Below are 20,571 nucleotides of genomic sequence, written 5' to 3' on the forward strand. Positions count from 1 at the left end.
AAAAGGATGTTCAACTAAACAGCTGTTATCGACAGGAACGACAAAAATACGCATTGTCCTTCAGTTAATACGGTCTTATAGTGAAATGTATTTTAAATGAAGGTCCTTTATTAAAGGATTCTCTATCAAACAAAAGACGATTCTGAACAAAAGAAATAACAGATTTGACAGTTATCAAGTCGTTTCTAAATGTTAAACCTTATCTGGTGATAATTTTTTCGACAGTGCATACCAATGCAGTGATTGAAGTCGATGAGGGGTTGCTAATAGAAGATAATGTAATAATAATATGCAACGACTGCACTTGTATTCATAAAAAAATGGCTTACAAACGAATAAAATCCATGGTCACTTAAAGCTAACATTAAAAATATTTTTTTGTTTTAAATATTCAACTCATATTCTACGTACTAGTCTCTATTTGTAATTTTTACTCTAAGTCCATCTTTGGGTCGCAAAATTAGTTCACCTAACAACGTTAAATCCTCCCTTCGGTCGATCGCTTCAACTTTATACTTTCGCAACACTGCAGATATCACAGATTTTTCTTCTAAAATTGCAAATTTCTGACCGATGCAATTGCGTGGCCCTGTTGAAGAATGTGTTGATGAGAATGACATCATTTATTTCGATTTTTTAAGTACAATTACCTGCACTAAACGGAATGTATGCATAGGGGTGACGACCATAACAATTTTCCGGTAAGAAATTGTCGGGATTGAATTGTTCTGGATTGGGGAATACATTGGCGTCGCGCTGGAGAAGATATGTAACAATGATAGCAGTGGTACCAGCTGGAATTGTGTACTCGCCTGGATTAAAAAAAAAAAATTAATCGAAAATGAAACAAGATCGGATATTATAAAATCTTGTTATTACCCAGTAAAATGTCTTCCTTTATTCGTCGTGCTATCAATGGTACACTCGGATATAATCGTAGTGCTTCCTTGATCACACATTCCAAGTACTTCATGTCCATTAATTCCTTCATGGTGGGTGCTCGCGTTCTATCACCATCCATAATATAATCGATTTCCTGGATAACTCTATCCTGAATTTCAGGACTGGATCCTAGTAGGAATAACGTCCACGATATAGCAGCGGAAGTAGTGTCATGGCCCTGATGTAAATAATTTGATTTATTTCTCGACAAGGATAGCGAATAGTGAATCAGTACCTCAAACATGAATGTGTCCACTTCCTCACGAATATCATCGTTGGACAGGACGGTTCCGTTTTGTGATGCCTCGATCAATAAATCCAAAAATGCTAAACGTTTCTTTTTACCAAATACCACATCATCGTCCCGTGTCTCCGGTGTCGCATTATCGTTGTGGTCGGTTAAATTATTATTGTTTAATTTCGCCTTCGTAATCTCTTCTTTCCGTTCGCGTATTACACGGTACGAGAAACCATGCAGAATTTCAATACATCGTTGATGTGATTTGTAGAGTTCAGTGTGTTTAAATATGAAATCGGGTTGAAGCCAAATCTTGGACTGTCGTGACTGAACAATTTCGCCAATTCTATAAATAAGTGGAAATGAAGACAATTATTTTGAATGGAATACTGCGAGGGATTTTGTTGAAGTTCGACCAGCTAAAAATAAGCACTATCTTCCCGAAGGCGGTTTTATATAAAGGTATCGGGCCAGGACTAAATTCAAAATAATAATTCTACACCATGTGTGTTCCTTATACAATTGGCAATCAAAATAGCAGTAAGTTGTCTGTTACAATTGGCAATCAAAATAGCAGTAAGTTGTCTGTTATTGTGTTCAGGCTTCCCACTTCTTATTCTATTCTCTTTTTATTGATATTTTCAAAATATTTCTTTTCGAATGTTTTATTTGTGACTTGACCTTTACTGCATAATCAGCGGGGGTTCTAAATAGTATTTCTACAGAAATGTAAACCTAGTGTTCTCAATGGAGTTTTAAAAAAAACACCACCTCAGTCTCAACCTCTTACAAAGTTTCAGTCGTGAATAAGACTGCAGTGACGGCTGTGCTTACAAAACCTCACATGAAATTTCTTAATTTCTACTGAATGAAATAAATTGAAATTTGAAGAGAGCGAAATATAACACTCGTCGTGTTGACTAAGAGAACGTTCCTATATCTTAAAGCCTGATTTTTATATAGAGATTTACGTTTAGAATCGCGACAAAGAAATTTTCTTCCCTATAAAATCCATAATGATAACATTGTCATCTTGCTTTTAATACATTTGTTTTGCTTTTAATTTATTCCATTTAAACTTGCATTGAATGGAACCGCTACTTGGGTTATGTAAAATTAATGCCTGCATTAGAATATCAAATCAACTGAGAAAATTCCAATTGTTTTAAAATCTTCAAATTTGTCGAATTTCCCATTTTCACCGTAAATTCTCAAGCTTATCAAGGGTAGGTTTTGAATTTCACCAATTTTTCTTTTCTCGACATTGTGTCTGTGTATACGGCGCGGTCAATTAAAATAAAATCAAAAGGGAAAATATTACACCACTTCAATTACATTTATTTATTCTACGGTAAAATGGCTTTTACTTCATGTGCGAAAAGTGTAAATTTTACTCGACAATATCTTTATTGGAGCTTAGTTATCAGACCATCTTATCAATTGCCACCAAAAAAAAAATATATGGAAGGAAATACAACAAAAGAATAATGAACAGAAGACTGAACCAGCGAGTGTATCATTAAAGGCGTCAAGTCTATTTTCCGCCTGAGCGGAATTTTGATATTGCCTGTCAACAAACGTTGACATGCACATGTAATGTAGGAAACGTTTATTGGAAAATTTATATATATTAACCGAAGGGTACGATAGTTAATGTACCAAAAAATTGTGACAATCAAAATTCAAGTGTTGCAAAGTTACGCATGATAAGGTCGATAATAAATTGGTTTCGTAGATATTTTGGATTTTTTTTTTCTTGATTCTTTTTAATAATATTCCATTGCTGCAACCTTTCGGATATTCTTAGCGAATCGAATATTAGTGAATTATTAAACAAAAGAAAATTATCGTTAGAAATACTTACTGATACACCGCCTTGACGTAATCTGAATCACTGTTCTCTTGTGCGTTTATACTTCTGCCCATCGCTGTTTCTGTATGAGAGGATAATAAAATAGAGATTTTAACTGACGCAATATTAACAAATGAATGATCGAAAGAAAACCAGAATAGATTAGCGGATCAGCCAACCGTTTTTTTTTTCTCGTTTTAATTGTCTTCACTGAATCTGCCTTTCTATGACTCCATTCACACAAGAGGTTAATTACTTTTGGGAATAAATTGGAATGATTCCAATTTTTTGAGGAATTCTTTTTTAATTAGATAGGTCAAAAAGTCGTTGGATTCGCAATTTAAAATTACTATGAAAAAAAAACGTTTTAAAAACAACAGGCAAAATGACGAATATTCGCTAAATCTGTTACATCCTTTGCTGAAACTATCTTTGAACATTTGAACAAATCTACTACTTCGTTCGTTTTGACATGCACATTGCTATAAAATGGAACACCCGCCTCATGGAGTAATTTGTAGTTGTTGTCGATAACAGATGATAAGCCATTTCTAAAAACTGTAATTGAAATTTGACATATTTTATGCTGGGATTCTGTCAAAATTACCCAAAATTAGGGTGTCCGATTACTCGCACGTCGCACTACACTGTTCCCAAAAATCAATTTTATAGATAGCTAAAATTCGGTTATTCCAAAGCACTAGTGGCAATAAAGTAGAAGACCGATTGAACTCGGTCTGTGGATTGTCTGACTATTATCGTAGAACCGTTGTAGAAGTGTGTCCAGAAGTACTTTAATCAATAGCAAAAATACAAATCAGACACTAAAATTCTTGAAGAAGTGACTGAGTTTAATGGACGTGTACGAACTTTATGTACAAGAGTTTTCCTTCGTCATGTTAACATCCACAAATATACCAGCCTAGGAACCCAGGTGTGAATTTTAGTTAGTCCTGATGTGATTATCACATTGATTAGTGACCTAAACCGCGACGACATAAATAAAAGAACAAAACTTCAATCAATACCACAAATAATATCCAAGGTGCACAACGTAACGTATGGAAATATGTTAAACGAATCTTTGTTGACTTCAGTCTCCAATTTCGATACCATCATAACACTTTGTTCGCGAAACACGTCGATGAAATCTTCCAAAATTTTGAAATGAAATGCTGGAGTTAAAATCTAGGGGAAACAAATTGAAAAACACAAAGAACAATATTTTCTTACAACTGCTTTGAGACCAATTACCTTCCGACGGCTGTGCCATTTTTGTCCGTGACTAGTAAGTAAACCTGTTCCCAGCCATGGATGCAAAAAATCGTAATCTCTGCTCTTGTCGATGTGTTTTGGACTGCCCATTATTGTCTACAAATTAATCAAACTTAACTGTACCTCGATGTACGTAAGACATTATTTCCCGAAGTGTTACCTCAACTTTAGAAGCCTCCGACACAAAGACGTACGGAAGGGTACCGAACCAAGCTTTACATACTCCCGATCGTCTTCCCCAAAGATAACGAATTCCCATGATTCGGGCAAAAATTTCTGGAAAAAAAATTAACAAAAAATTTATAATTGCCATGGTGTACGACGTCAAAAACAGAAACTCCAAATTTGGTAAGTAATTCCTAAGATAGGTCAATTTTTCAAAACTTGCTGCCGAAGTTTACTGTTCCGTTTTTGTCTTGATTTTATCATCGAACTCAAAAGGAAAGAATAAGACCAACAGACAAGATTCAGTTACAGTGTTACCCCTGAAACTACCGACATTTTGAAAAAATTTAAATCGATGTTTTTCAAAGGCTTCTCTCACTTCATTAGAAAGCTTTCAGTTAAAAATTTTGCAAGTCGTTTTTGTTTTGATCAGGCAACTAGCTTTTGTTTATAGGTGTCAGAGATATATAAAAACAGTCGGTGGACCGGTTAAATACACATTTTTGTAAGTTTTTGACTGATAATTTGAAGACTGAGCCTTGTATGGATGCTTTGTAAGCTTTTAGATAATAAAGACTGATGATGCAGCACTAAGCTGCGAAACGTCTCGCATAAAATTTGTTTATGTTCGTCAAGACCAATAAAAAATCGAGGAAAAATCCCAACATAATGCTTAACTGGGAAGATTAATTTATTCAGCATTACCATACGCTAATTCATCATGTAGGATGGCAAAGCCAGCATCATCTGTTATCGACAACGACGACAACAATAAACAAAATGATTTTTGCTAGCGTATCCATCTGTACATACATACATGGTGCGACAAATAAAATGAAGCGTGTTTAACGTCGTTATAACAGAATTTGTACCCGAAGTCTCAACTGTTTGAAAACTGTGCAAACTGTTCGAACAAGAACCCTCCAGAGTGTTTGACTTTAGTTGATCAGGTAGTCTGCGTGCCCAGAAAAAATCAACAAAATTTACCTTGGAAATCAAGCAAACCAATAATCTTGTGATAACTATGGATCAATAGTTTTCAAACGTGCTCCATAGCTTGATCAGGTTGGTTTTGATCTCGGTTTGGACTTCAAATTGACAAAATTAAGCTATAATGATAGGAACAAAATTTTCAGATCACCAAGACATGGAATCAATCTCAATGTATGTGATTGTAATTGATCTAAATCGTAAAAGTTCGATACACTGCAAGCGCTTTCTTATAAGTGCTTCTCCAGCAGCAGAAGTTCGAATGTGGATTGACTCACAAATTTTTTGTGTTACAACTTCACCTTGGTGGTCGTTCAATCTGGGTTTGAATGTTCGTCTAATCTAATTAAAAACTTGTAACGACAGAGAAATAACCCACCACATTTCTACTCACCGTGCAGTAAGTTTTAATGGTATATTCAAATCAAAATAAATAGACTTACTTCTAACAACGCTGTGTCTATTACAAACTAATTATTGTCACATGAAATGGTATAATAAGCTACACAAATTAAAGGTCATAGAAACATAATTTTAACATATTTTTACCGAAAAAAAGAGTGTAAATAAAATGGAAATGTACAAAATATCACATTGCACAATTCAACCTTTTTTCATACCTCATTGGAATTTAATTAAGTTAATTTGCAGAAATGTAAATATACTCATGCCCTCTCTTACCTAATCTGTTTATTGTACGTATTAATACGAGCGAGTCACAGAGATCTTGCAATTTGTTAAACATTAAAATGTGTGAATTTAATTTCGACTCAAGGAAAAATATATTCACCGAATTTGGTGATTTCCGACCTAATTTTTTGGATGATAATTTCGTATAACGAAGACTATTTCATACACTCTCCGACGAGAGGTGCGTGTTTTTGGAGGAGATACGCAAGATGTGATTAATGTGTTATTACACTTTTTTTATTGAAAAATGTAAATATGACACGAATGTCATATGTCTCACTTGAAACGATGAGCACATTACACCATAATATTGTTCACACTTTTTTTTAAACAAAAAATCAAGTTGGTAAAAAGTTGCAAGTTCTGAAAGTAAAAGTCGTTGTTTGTTGTTGTTTTGTTCTTGTATATATGCAAAAAGTTAATTATTCGTTTGTTCAATAACGACGGTTCTTTGACATTACTCGTTTATAGAATTTATTTTTCTTGTTTTAACAAACTCAGATGTTAAATAGCGTTAACTGCTTTATGTGGGGCCTGCTTGCCTATCTGTACATGGTTGTCATTTTCCATGGGAAACTTTTTCTCTTACAACAATTTCTTCAGCTGTTGCAATCCCACGAGCTACCACTTTTCGAGAACTTGACAGTAACAAATTCTTCAGAGCAAAGCCAACCCTCTCGCTAACTATTCATTTTCGGGAAATTTGAACTCTTGAGAATTACAAATACTTGAGAGGTATGAAAGTTACGGATCCTTGTTCTACATAGTTAAAGATAACACTCTCAGATCACGATAAAATGAAGGTCTCTTGAATATCTTTACGAGGTTGATTAAACAGATAAAAATGACATTTCCGAGCATTTCGAGCATATTCACCAAGTGTAATAAATATCAATTTCGAGTCTATTACTTCAATTGGTCAAAACATTTTTAACAGACCTAATTCAAAATCTTTTACTTCACTTCTATCAACATTTATTTTGCTATAAAATACCACATTTTCCGTTGGCTCATTGCATATTTTTGTCGTCGTTGTCGTTAACAGATGATATAATCGTTACATAGGCGGGCTAGGTCTTTTGTGCCATCGAGAATTGAAATACGACGGATTTCCATATCGTCAACTAGATTGAAATGTCCAAAATTTCCAGTTTAATGGGATATTTCAACACTCAAAACAGTGTGGACATGGAATTTGTATGAGTTATTACAGCGTTCGTTTTAGAAAATGCAATGCAATATGATTGGTCAAATTTGAAGAGAGATTGTTTACAACGAAAATTACGATTTTTTGCGCTTTTGTCTATTTCAATTCTCAGTTGGCACAAAGCATGATATGTTATACGGATTGCAATGACATTTTTTCAGCACACGACCCAATTTTACTTACTCGCTCCGCTCGTAAACTTTCTCTAATGCTGAAAAAATCAACATTACAATACTTGTAACACAACATACTATTTCGACACAATGACAGACTAAAATATTGACCTTTTTCATTAACATAGCAGCAACATCCATTTTTTTTTTCATTCCTTAAATTATAGTGAAATCGGTTTGTTAGTTTCGCCAAGGTGCTTCTGTTCAATGAACACTGCTCATAATCAAGCCCTAGATTTTAGGAGAAAGATTTACCCTAATTGTTGATTAACTAACGAAAAAGTCAAATGCGGATTTACATAGACATCTCTATTGATGGTAAAATATTGCAGAGTAAAAATGTTTACAGAATTAACAAAATGCCGAAAAATTACTGTCTCACATATGCCTCCTTAATACATGATTGATCAACGTCGGACCAAAACAATTTTTTAATAATTATAAGAACACATGTGGCTAGTGTTGCACAGATCAATAGTTTTCTGAATAAAGCGGTGACCCATACCTATTCGTTAAATTATACTCGTATTGGTATCAATTTATGGGAAAAGCAAAACTATTACTATATGCAAGCGCTAACAAATCTCTTCGTCATTCAGTCATTCACAATTTATACCACTTTACAAATGTATCGCTTTTTCTGGGTATACATAGCTAATGAAATGATGATACCACAAAAACCAGTTCCTATACGGACTAAAATATCTATTATATTCAATTAATAATATTATTCAAAATATAGACGACAACGTTACATAAGCACATTCACGTCAATCACATCAAAAATTAATCCGAAATAACCTGCCACAACAAAATAGAATACACCAAAAATGACCAAACATTTAGTGCAGAAAAAAAACTTCCTCATTTTCCCCATATAATTTGAGGTCACTCAAAACTCTTTTATTTTATTTTTATTTAAATTAAATTCATGTTTATGCATTCGCTGGGCTATACATTCATAATGAATAAAAATATTATAAATAAATTGGAGTTCCAATATAGGTATACACGTATATATAAATGGTCGGAATGATTTGACGGTCAAGGCTGCTGTGAATATACAAGATGTTGTTTAGCGTACGATGCATAACGTTTATGATTGAGTTTTCGAGTAAGTTTACGACTCTTTCGGTTAGATTCGATGTTAAAAATACTCGATGAGTCCGTTTTCATGAGTAATTTCTATTCAGTCACAGATACAGTGCACGGTTGTGACACTTCCTATAAAATGTTTTCATAGAATCTACCAATTTTTTACGATTTTTTAGTTCATCCCAAATTTTTCACTTTTATAGGAACCGTTTTTTAATTTTCTGAATGTTATAGTTTTCGGCAACAACGCTTTCTGTTATATGTCTTCGCCAAACTTCGGCATCGTTTGCATAGAATTCATCAATGGTGAATAGTATTCATTTACATGATTTTGTTTTCCCTAGGGTCTAAAGTCACTTATTACACACCTAGGGAAAACAAGAAAATTTGTTTAGGTTTCAAAAGCATGTAATAGTATTTTACATGCTACATGCGTCGAAAACCGTACTTTTCATGTTTCAAGCACTTCTTTCGATGCCATCAGCATGTAAAATCCATAACATAACTCGGGATAAAAATGAAAAGTCGCGTGTTCGTGTGTTGATTGACCTCAGCCTCGCCTCGGATCAACAAAATTCACACGAAAAATTTACTTTTTAACTTTTTATCCCTTGTTATGTAAATAACTATTTTATACATTTTAAAGTGTCATACTCGTGATACAGTGTTTCACCTCCAATATTGGTAACTATGCTAATCCTAAAGCAAAGCAAAAAAAAAACTGATCTAATTTTCGGAGGTATACAACTCAAATTCAGATGTATCTCGCGGATCGTTCTCGTTCCGAATTTCTGACCACTACCTTCAAGAGCGATTTCGTTGAACGATTAAATGGTATAATTGTGTTGTGAGTTGTTTTTGCACCCAAACTATCGACTTTCAACAGCGGAAACAGTACATGAACCAATTTATTTGTATAATTAACAAATAAATCATTTCGAACAGTTTCTTAGGTGAATTGAAATGTCAGATAAGCGTATAACCGTTTAAATGGTTCGAACGTAATTTATTTATGATCAATAATATCAAATGTTTGATCTACGCTACCCTACGGGTTACAATTACGGTTGCTGTCTTTTTTTAACACCTTCAGCACGCTCAAGAGCTTATTAATCGTGTGAACGTTGAACCGATTTTTTTCTTCTTTATTCGGCTAGACTCAGACTTGACACCTATTGTATTGGAGTCGGAGATGATACAAACACAAAAAATATTAATCTTTCAATCAATGCAGTGTCTGTAGTTGATAGCGCTTTTTTTCTAAACGACTCAGACCATACTTATTATTGTTGAAAGGTGTGTGGTGACCACAAAATCTGTCAATCAATGAAGTTGCTAAAAATTGTTTGCCCGGTGGTATTATATTAAATTTGAATGTATACACCATTCATTAACCTGATGTGTGGGTAGACCACTAATTTGATAATTTGTTGATCTTTCGACGTGTGTACGTTACTGACTTGCAAACTGTAAGTTCACTGTTCCAATAACTTTGTACAATTTTTTGAGAAGCAAAATTCTATTACAATACAGAGCCAGACGGATGCAATTATAGTACAATTTAAGAATTTGTTTTTTATGTTCGTCTGTAAAACACAATGGGCAGCGTAATCATTCAGGAAATGATAGACTTTCGTGTGAAAATTTTATCATCATACGGAATTTGGTCAACTCTAGTCCTTCTTAAGTTGCGGCCCAGATCCGGTGTTTTTAGCAGATCTCCTTTATCTCCTTTTTTGCCATTTACGCTAGGTGGGAGATTGTTTTCTATGCTTTAATAAAACGTTAAGAACGAGGTGTTTAAGAAAGTTTGACTACATGGAACTGCGACCATTTGTTACTATGCACTTTTGGATATGACCGGTACATTTTTTACACGCCTTTGAAGTGATAAAACGCATGATTTTCGTTCCTTACCTTTCGTTCCTGAATTTATTGATCTTGGTTAACACCGATGATATTCTATTACTAGGCAACACAGGTAATGTACATGGATGGTGACATAGTGCATTGGATATATCTAGGCGCCGTAAACATGGAACACACCTCCGCCATACCTAGTCACGTATGTCTGTGTAGAAAGGTAACCCACTTGAATATACGAAAGTGAAAGTGCACCAATCCAGATTGCGGTTGGTGTGGTAACGTGTTCGGACCTCCTGAGTTCAAATAACAACTCCATTGGTTTCGATCACCTATCTGTAGTACAGACCAGATTTTTTTTACTGTGTGGGCAAAAATTTTTCTATTTCATATTCAGGGCACCGAGACCTATCTAACGCACTATGCCACTATCCGTGTACATTACCTGTGTTGCCTAGTGAATTATGTGAATTAATCAATGTTTAATGTTCAAGAGAACCGATTTCGCTTTCCTGTTCCACATTACATCCATGAACACTCTAAATCAAAATGATTGAGATGCTCTCACTCTCAATGTTGACACGTTAAAACTATCTACGGGTGCTAAATATTATTAAACATTTTACGTGTGAATCGGTAGCTAAAAATGGTCATATCAACGCCATAAAATGGTAATCTTTATCAGTATCAGCCATATAAGTGTCATCGAATTGAGTTATTCATTGCACAGAAATTGCCGAACTTCAAACGTTGCCGCAAAGTCTGCCAATAAAAAGTTGAAAGTGAATTGTTGCGGTTTGAAATAAAAATAAATAAATATAGTGATTCATCATACGATGGTTATATAACTGTAATTGGTTAGATGTTTGTCTCGGCTGATAGATTTATGAATGAATCGAAAAATTGCAAATTAAGAAATAAACGACTGATAGTGGATAGATAATCCATTATATGGAAATGATTAACAAAAATGCAGAGTGTATTAATATGCGGCAATATTTTCGACAATTTGAATTTACAACGATTCATACCATTTGTTTGCGTTCGATGGATATTTTTTTGGGTGCGATATTCAACATTTTACTGGTGAACACAAGAATTCTGTGGAAGGCATGTGTGAGTAAATTTTAGCAGTCGACTTGTGAAAATCTATCGCAATTTAATGTCCAAATTTACCAAATTTATTTTCGACAAAAAAAAAACATTTTCTGTGGACGTGTGAATCTCAATATTTATTTTGTTATTAACTAGCCAGTGAAGGTTTCATCAATGAAATGTTACATGTGCTAAGTTAATTCACTTTGTTTAAATTAAATTTTAAATTAAATCCATCAAGCAGGTACGTACACATATCGATGTGTTCCGCATATGATTTTGTTCGTTGGTGTACGAAAATCAAGAAGTAGCTAGAGGACTATAGGACTAGAGATGAACAATTCATATTGATGTGCGTCGGAGACACTTTGTGTGATTGTACATACCCTTAGGTCTTACACTTCGAGTCCGAAAACACACGATTTTTGCGTTTTCCATTTTACAACCTGTGGTGCATAATTGTCGTTCCCATCAACGCAAAATTGCTCGTGTGTTTTCGGTCTGAATTATGTCGGTTCCCAGCGACTCCCAATTGAGTATGTCGCCGTTTGGAGGTCTTAATTATCGGTCTTTTCTACTCCCGGATGTAAATTTACACGACTTTGCGACCTTCTTCATAAACAACTTAGATTTTGATTTACTCTCCTTTGGGTATTACATTGAAAATGCTATTGTTGTCTGGTAAAAAAAAACACAATTCTCAGTGGTTTTCAGAGTACTTTCAAAATTTGGCATTTACCACTAGTGTGTTCGTATAATGTGTATCATCTTGACCTTTGAATTTGTTTCTAACATCGCAATTATATTAAGAACGAAACAGTGTTTTGGTACAAGACGGTGCTATTGTTACTCTCCAGTTGAATAATATTTGGCCTTGATATTGATTTGGTTTGGTTTAATTTGTCCAAAATAACCCGCCAAAATAACCAATTTTAAATAGTCTACAACTGTAAATTCACGCTATAATTACAAATTGTATCGGCATAAAAAGTGAAAAACGTGTGCTGATGTCTGATATTGGAATTTCCAAAAAAAAATAATGTATACACGATGTACGTAAGTAATACCTTATGCTACTTCGACGTCTCAGGCTTAATTACGACGATCCAATGAAATTATTTTTTTTTTGTCGTGCTTTAGTAGTGTGAGAAGAAATTTATTCTGTATTTTGGCCGCACTAAACATTTTTGCTCAGCCAATTTAAAAAAAAAATCCGATAAAATTGAGTAGCAAGGTGCGTACACTAACATGCTTGGAGATGTGATCAAGTATCTGAAGAATGTGCCACTTTGTCACTAATTTGAATTCTGCTCGTACTTTCTATTCATGGGCAGATATATTTTCTGATTAAGTTCATTTCGATTATAAGTCACAAAATTCGTCCTAGGTATAGTTGACAGACATTAATCAAATACGTAACCAGAAATGACAATACAGTGTGTTGATCTTTAGAAAACACCTTTTTAGACTTTAGACAACAGATTTGAGTAAAAAGTGGCTAGTGGAGTCAGGCTGCTGCTGACATCTAGACTTTTTTTTTAGAGATACTCATAGGTTGGTGTCAAAATCATAAATCGGAAGGGGTTATCCTATATCCACATCGTAATGACAGATCTTTGGTGCAAGGATTGCTCTCGATTCCCGGTTTTAGAATAAGAGGAAACCAACTAGTTCTACGTCGGGAATTAACATACTACTCTCACATTAACAGAAAATATTTTTGACTTTAGGTGCAACTGAATAAAATGCAGTCTTCTGCTAATTGAAACTTTTTCGTAATCCACCAACCGGAATTCGGGATGCAATCATTTCATTAACTTGATAATGGATCAGTCCAGTGTATGAACGTCAGTTTTAATTGATGTCATGGTATCTTGTTGCTTGTCTATAAGGTAACAAACCTTTAAATAATAGAGGGAACAGATTGCAATTCTCTCAGGTTTTTGCATTTCAAAAAGAGTTTATTATTTACTTTAGAGCTTTTCACAAAGCAATGAGAGGTTCTGAACTCTTGACACCTGATATCAACATAGAACCATTTAATAACAATAATGCGTATACACAATTATTACACAAATAACATAAAACCGTTCGGTACCCCAATCTTCTTTTATCAATTGTTAACTTTAAACGTTGAAATAAACAAAATGGTCTAGTTTAAAAATAAATCTATGCAGCAAAATAGTACTACAGTAATAGCTCGTCTAATGTGTGTAAATTTGTAATTTCATTTTAATGTTTTTCTATAATTCCAAAGAAGGTCAATAATTTGGAAGAAAAAAAAATTACAAAGAAGAATTTTCCGGTGAACTAATTACATTTTAAGATTATTTATTTTACGAAATCATTTGCATTCTAAATCATGTCTAATTGAAATTTTAAGTTTTATTTTTACAATAAGAAATCTCATGGCGAAGTACTTCAATGTTATACAATAGTAATACTGTAAACAAATCATAAAAATTTTATTGTTCACCAAATTGGTTTTTTCTTTCTTTTTTTTTTTTGATGTATGCAATTTTATTAATATATTTTTTCGAGCGATCGGTCGATCGTGATCGAAACATTCTAAATTAGAATTATGGTTTTTTCGAACTTTTTCGTCGATGTTATTGATTCACTGTAAATATTTATGCCAGACAATAAAGTAACATTGCCGTAACCTTGCCCTCTTACATGTTTTTGTTTCTTCAAAAGACCATACACAAAGTTATTACCGGAAGCTTTTTGCAAAGTTGTAAAGTTTTGTGATCTATAAAACTTTGAGCTCATTTTTCATGCTGTTACTGAACAATTCCTTTGTGGACACAATGTCTTCAATCGAGAAAAAAAAATGATTTGAAAGGTGTCCGGATTTGCAATTGAAATTATAAAGGCGATTAACAAAATCATAAAAATAATAAAAAAAAAGTTTTATTCAAGAAAATTCTAATGTGATTTTTAAACAAACGAAATCGGTGTTCGCTGGTATAGGAAATGGTATATTTGTGTGAAACTAGTTTTTATAAATTCGGAAACAATGTAAAACTTTGTAACAAAAATTTTCAAATGGATTTATATCTTCAGCAAAATTAATATTTACATTTGAAGTGTTTCCTCTTTAAGCGTGAGGTCATTTCATATGTTAAACACAATTAAATGTGAAAGACTTAATTTTACAGAAATTAATTGACCAGAACTGTTTTTTTTGGTAAAAATAGACATTTGCTGGTTGATCATAAATTCTATTGAATGATTTAAAAACCAAAATTAATGCATGCAACTTGTTGGGTCAGTTGGTCATTATATAGTCGTTTTATGATTTTTGTTTTGGTAAAATAGTTTTACCCACCTTGGAAGTGTTCGTTTATTTATTTATTAATTAGGTGACTAAGGAGCTTCTACAACAATTTTTAGCCCCGTACGAAGTACTGGGGGCTTATAAGATTAATATGCCGTTTGTAACACGTCGAATTGGAAGCAGACAGTAAGGGCAAAGCATTTGGTTATGTTCATAGATGACGAATCCGCAATAAAAAAAATGTCCGTCCGTCCGTCCGTCCGTCCGTCTGTGACCCCTCTAGCTTGAGCAAATCACAACCTTTTTTCAAAATTCTTTTTTTCCCCGATTGGTATCGACAAAAGTAAGGTCAAGTTCGAAAATGGGCATGGTAGGGTCGGCCCTTCCAGAGCTAGGGCCCTATAGGTGTTTTTCAGTCTTTCGACGATATCTACCGAAATACGCACGCAATAGCTGCTTGTGGTATATTAAATGAAAGGTATTAACGAGTAGAACAAAGTTGCTGAACATTGTTTTTGTGTAGGATGCAACGCGAGCTTGTTGGGAGGGCTCAAAGGTCGTTACTCGGCCCTAAGTGTTTTTTTCCACATAAATCGAGTAAATCTCATCCGATTTTGCTAGATTTAGTTTTTTATGGAAGGTAATTGAATACCGAAAATAACGTGGCGAAAAAAGTTTCAAATTTGGGCCCTTCGACTAAGGCCGCTACTCGGCCCTAAGTGTTTTTTGCACATAAATCGAGTAAATCTCATTCGATTTTATTAGATTTTGTTTCATTTGAGAGATAATTGAATGCCGAATAGAATAATGGCAAAAAAAGTTTCAAATTTGGGCCCTTGGACTAAGGCCGCTACTCGGCCCTAAGTGTTTTTTGCACATAAATCGAGTAAATCTCATCCGATTTTGCTAGTTTTTGTTCCATTTGAGAGATAATTGAATACCCAATAGAAAGTTGGCAAAACATTTTGGGTTTCTAAAATAATGTCGTAAATTGTTGGTTTTATTTGAGAGGTACTTCGTACGGGCTTTCGTAATTGCACTATGCGCAATTTTAAAAATGAACACTTTCAGTAAATTTGACCATGCCCAACTGGACTTGCATTTTGGTAACAGACGCATTAGAGGGTTGTAGACGTATTAGGGTTCCGGGCGTATTACGGCTACGGACGTATTATGGTTACGGACGAAATAGGATTACGGGTCGTACGGGGCTAAGTCGCAGCAAACGCTCCGACTGTTCTGATGCCTTGTTTTTTTGAAGATTGCAATGACAGTAGTTGTAAAACGGCAAATCCTACACTTGGTTTTCATAAATAATTTTTGAATTGTTGTTCAGTAATCAGAGCAGCATTTAGGCTCTAGAAAATGGAAATTAGTACTCGAATAATATTACTAATGCATCTGCATGAATATTTGGTTATCTACGAGAGGTAAGGTTGGATCCGAAGATAATGCAAGTTTCGTCAATTTTGGTATAATTTTTTATAGTTATACGTGATTCGACGACAACAACAACAAAAATAAACGGTGCGCGGAGAAATGAGAAGAAATGTATTATGTTACATAACAGTCTCAGTTCCAGATCATTTCCGTGAATTTTGTGGAAGTTTTTAAATTTTGCAAATGTTGTTCTCCGGTCAATGCTGTTTTATATAACAAAATCATAATGAAAGATGAAAACTAATGAAATAAAAGGTGTTATTGGGTACACTTTAAACAATAGAAGTAACAGATTTAATACATGTCCTTAAACTGGTTTTATTGAATGTCGGCAAGTAAGAATTCGGTTAGACTGAAAATGTTTACACAAATCTTTCAACAAAACTGTTAGGTCAGATTTGTTAAGTTAGGCCAGGTTTCGGGTCTAATTGGTGTATTCCAAGAATTGGTTTGTTCTTTTCTTTGTCTGTAAAGTGATAAATGGTTGTTAGCTCTGGTTGTCTGTTAATTTGAAGTTACTAAGGTCTCACAAACCATGAAATATCAGACGCTAAAAGCTTAAAAATTATGGCAAATAAAGTTAGTTGATTAAGTGCTACGTATAGGAAACGTCAGAGACATGTCTGAACAAAAGAGAATTGAGATCCAAGGCTTGTAACCATAGCTCTCAGTTAATCTAATCCTGATACGAATAGAGATGCTGCAAAATCGCTTATGTTTTATTTGTCCCTAATTAAAAATTTATTGAAAAAGAATTGAGTAAAGTGACAAAACAATTCGTAGGATTCAATGCTAATAATGCCCCAAATTCTCAATGATTTCAAGCTTTCTATATCTTTTACTGATAAAATTCTCTTATTATCAAATTCTTTCACACTCGATGTTCGGCAAAAAGGAGGTTTTTTATGCATTACACCTAATATAGATAAATCTATAGAAGTTCTTGCTCTTGTTATGAGGAAAGACGTCATGGCATTGATTATCTTTTTTCGTAAATACGCACAGCAAATTAGCATAGAAAATATTATTTAAAAAAAAGCGTAAATATAATTAACGAAATGATTTTCGATATTAGTTTGTGATCGGTTGAAGACCGAAAAAAAATGGGAATTAAACACTTTGTAAAAACAATAACAACTTAAAGTGACTGACTTGCTAATGGTCAATATAAACACTAAAACGGATACTTAAAACTTAAAATTAACCGTTCGATTATCGCAGACAAGTAACTTTAATTGTTTAAGAAACGGAACATTATTTTGAATGGAGTCAATGGAATGACTTTAAGTTTTGATACTGATCTATAGAGAGTTCCAGTTCGTTACAACACAATTTAGGTCCGCAGTCTAAACTGTTCGTAAGCTGTTCTAAATTCATATACAGTGTTCCATTTCGAACAGTTAGCACACTTTTCGAACAGTTTAGGATGCGGATCACATATGTGTTATAACGAACTGGAAGACTGCATTTAAACAACTTGTACGCGCAGCCTCAAATTCAAAAACGTTTCATTACTGCATTGAGTTTTCAAGCGACTCAGGTAAAATCATGTAACCCATATTCTTCCAAACCAAAAATATCACTATTTTAGAAAAAAAAAACAATTTCTGTTATCGATATCGATATCGTTATCGATGACCTCAGTCGAGTGTTCTGTCATAATGTTTGTTGGATCTCAAAGAAGAAAAGGATTTTGAAAATTTGGATGAATAACGGAAGTAACAGAGTTTTTATGCCTCCTTTTATTAGCTCGTTTGAGGAAAAATTGGATTGACTTTGCATCGATACATAGAATTACGAATGGTTCTCTAACAAAATTTTTACTTCGACGAGTTGGACTATGTACTTCCGGACAGCACTATCTGAGAACATTGACAGATGACCATTTGAAGCATTTGATTTTTACTTCCGATTGCACCTTAATATGGTGACTGACTATTCACTTGAAATCTAACGAAACATCAAAATACAAATTTGGTCAAATATTTTTTGCTAGCGGCATAGCACTGCTCCTAGCACAAACTCATTTTTTCAACGTCATAAAACATCCGAAATTTCAATCATGTGTACGTGTTGTGTGTTTTTATTCGCACCACGAAATCATGACTCTTATCTTTACGAAAGAAATGGAAAGTCTATTTTGATTGCATAAGCCTACGAATATTTCCGAATAAGGTATAATAGGAGCAGAGCTGTGCTAACTGCAATGTCAAAGTCCTGTGTGCAATGTTCAAATTGCAAAGTAATACCCAACAAAATGTATTCTATGGTAAACCGAGACTGCCGTAATTTGCATAATAAGATTAGTGAAACTTCTTTTGCGAATTCATTTTGTTTAAATCTTTCACTGAGTCCGCCATGCAAATTACTGCAGAAGACCAAAAACATATTTTAACCATCCACGTTTTACAATAAGGGTAAGCCCGTAAAGATCAGTCGGTCAATTGTTTTCTTCAAACCAACGCACTTCCAGCAAAAGTGCTATTAATGACAGCTGCCAAATAGAGTACTAATTTGTATGGAACAATTTTACAGATTTTTTTCTGTGCCAAAATTTGTTCGATACACTGTCCAGTCTCACTACCCTATTTATAGTATTTCTCATGCTTGAAGTGCTTTGTTCAAACACATAGTTTGACCTTTTTTAGTCATCACGAACTTTTACACGCATTCAGGTCAGTAATAGTAGTCTACTGAACACACTAACTTATTATCAAAACAAAAGAAATTTTGTGTATTGAAGCTCTCCGAAGCTCCAGTAAGAGATCGGCGTAAATCCCAAACGTAATTGAATATCCACAAAGGTTAACATAGTCAAAAAGCCGTTTGAAATATCATTCATAAATCAATCACATCAATTGCATTATTCACTGTTCCGTTTGACGGTCAATAATTCAAAATCATAACAATATTAATCTATGCTCACCATCATGATCGACATTGCATTCCACTGTATTCCCAATAAACGGCAAGGCTGGTGGCCCCGGTATTTTATTTATTAATTTCACCATCCGCGATCGTTTAGCGTTATATACAAGAATCATGCCCGAGAAAATTAAACTGAATAAAATTGTGACGGGCGAAAAGTATGATAGAAAATTCACTGATTTCGAAGACACAACACTTTGGATAATTATATCCTCAAAAAAGTAGGTATGATTTTGCATTTTAATTTTTGTTTTTGTTTTTTTTGTTAAAATTTTCTTCTTTTAATTTTCAATTTTCAATTTTTTATGTCACTCCCGATTGAACACCAGATCAAATATATCTAATTCTAGAGACTATAGAGCGAACTTTTGTCTCAACATAATCATCATTCTAAAGCTGCCGAAGAACTAAAAGTACTTGACTGCGGACCAAAACTTAAAAGCCAAATTTCTGTTATGATTAAAGTTTTTTTTTTCTTCGACCGAACATTAAACCATCACCTGTAAGTGTTTGTGTGAGTATTCAAACGATTATTTAACCATTCAAATTTCCTTCTACTCAAAATTCATCATAATATTTGAATGTTGGCTTTTATTGTGTATGTGAACTGAGACTGTTTGGACAGCATTGTTATACTACCGAAAGCGAGTTTTCGTGTATCCGATTTTCAAGTTCAAAGTTGTTAATTTTTAAGATTTATTTCATTGCATTATTATGTGACTGTATGTTTATGGTGAACTAGATGTATAGATGTATTATTATGCGGTTGGTCACTATAATCTGCACTATTACAGGAGCAGACAACTTAATTATATATCTTCGTCGTATTTTAACAATGTTTTTGTCTTTTTCTGCTGCAATTAATTGATTGAATAATTGACTGCCTGATTCGATTCAATACCGTGAATATAAAACCTGTACAGCACGGAAGAAATTCCCAATGGAAATGTAACAATACCGTACGCTTACCGGTTATCGACCAAAAATATTGATCGTGTGAATTTTCATGCACCGAACAGATATTAATACTCGGTATTGCTATCGGCATGTTAACTCGTTACATTTTTCTATTAATTATTACATAAAGGAATAGACATATGTAATTATGACTGTTCGAAAATGTTAATGCAGTTTCCGTCACGTACACGTACTTATGGGAAACTAGTTGGATGGAAATCTTGTTTATGCACATTATGGGTAAATTTAACGTTACATATGTTGTGGATTTGTCATTGTAAGGAGGATCGTCACTTTTTTTTAAATGAAATTAAAATTTGTACACAAGCGCTAAAATAATCGAAATCAAAATGGTTGAATTGATAACCCTTGAAGCCGAAA

At 33.8% G+C, this 20,571-nt stretch overlaps 1 protein-coding gene across 1 annotated transcript; it reads right to left on the bottom strand.

Moving 5' to 3' along the window:
* Positions 1 to 279: 279 nt before the first annotated feature.
* Positions 280 to 20,271, bottom strand: LOC119084984 (cytochrome P450 4c3). Its single transcript, XM_037195143.1, has 9 exons — positions 19,232 to 20,271; positions 4,468 to 4,583; positions 4,287 to 4,403; positions 4,061 to 4,220; positions 3,045 to 3,114; positions 1,178 to 1,526; positions 880 to 1,120; positions 651 to 812; positions 280 to 589 (listed from the first exon to the last, which is right to left on the bottom strand). The coding sequence occupies exons 1-9, from the start codon at positions 19,470 to 19,472 to the stop codon at positions 411 to 413; spliced, it is 1,635 nt and encodes a 544-aa protein (XP_037051038.1). The 5' UTR covers positions 19,473 to 20,271; the 3' UTR covers positions 280 to 410.
* Positions 20,272 to 20,571: the final 300 nt, after the last annotated feature.

The sequence above is a fragment of the Bradysia coprophila genome, chromosome X (assembly GCF_014529535.1).
Source record: "Bradysia coprophila strain Holo2 chromosome X, BU_Bcop_v1, whole genome shotgun sequence".
NCBI lineage: Eukaryota > Metazoa > Arthropoda > Insecta > Diptera > Sciaridae > Bradysia > Bradysia coprophila.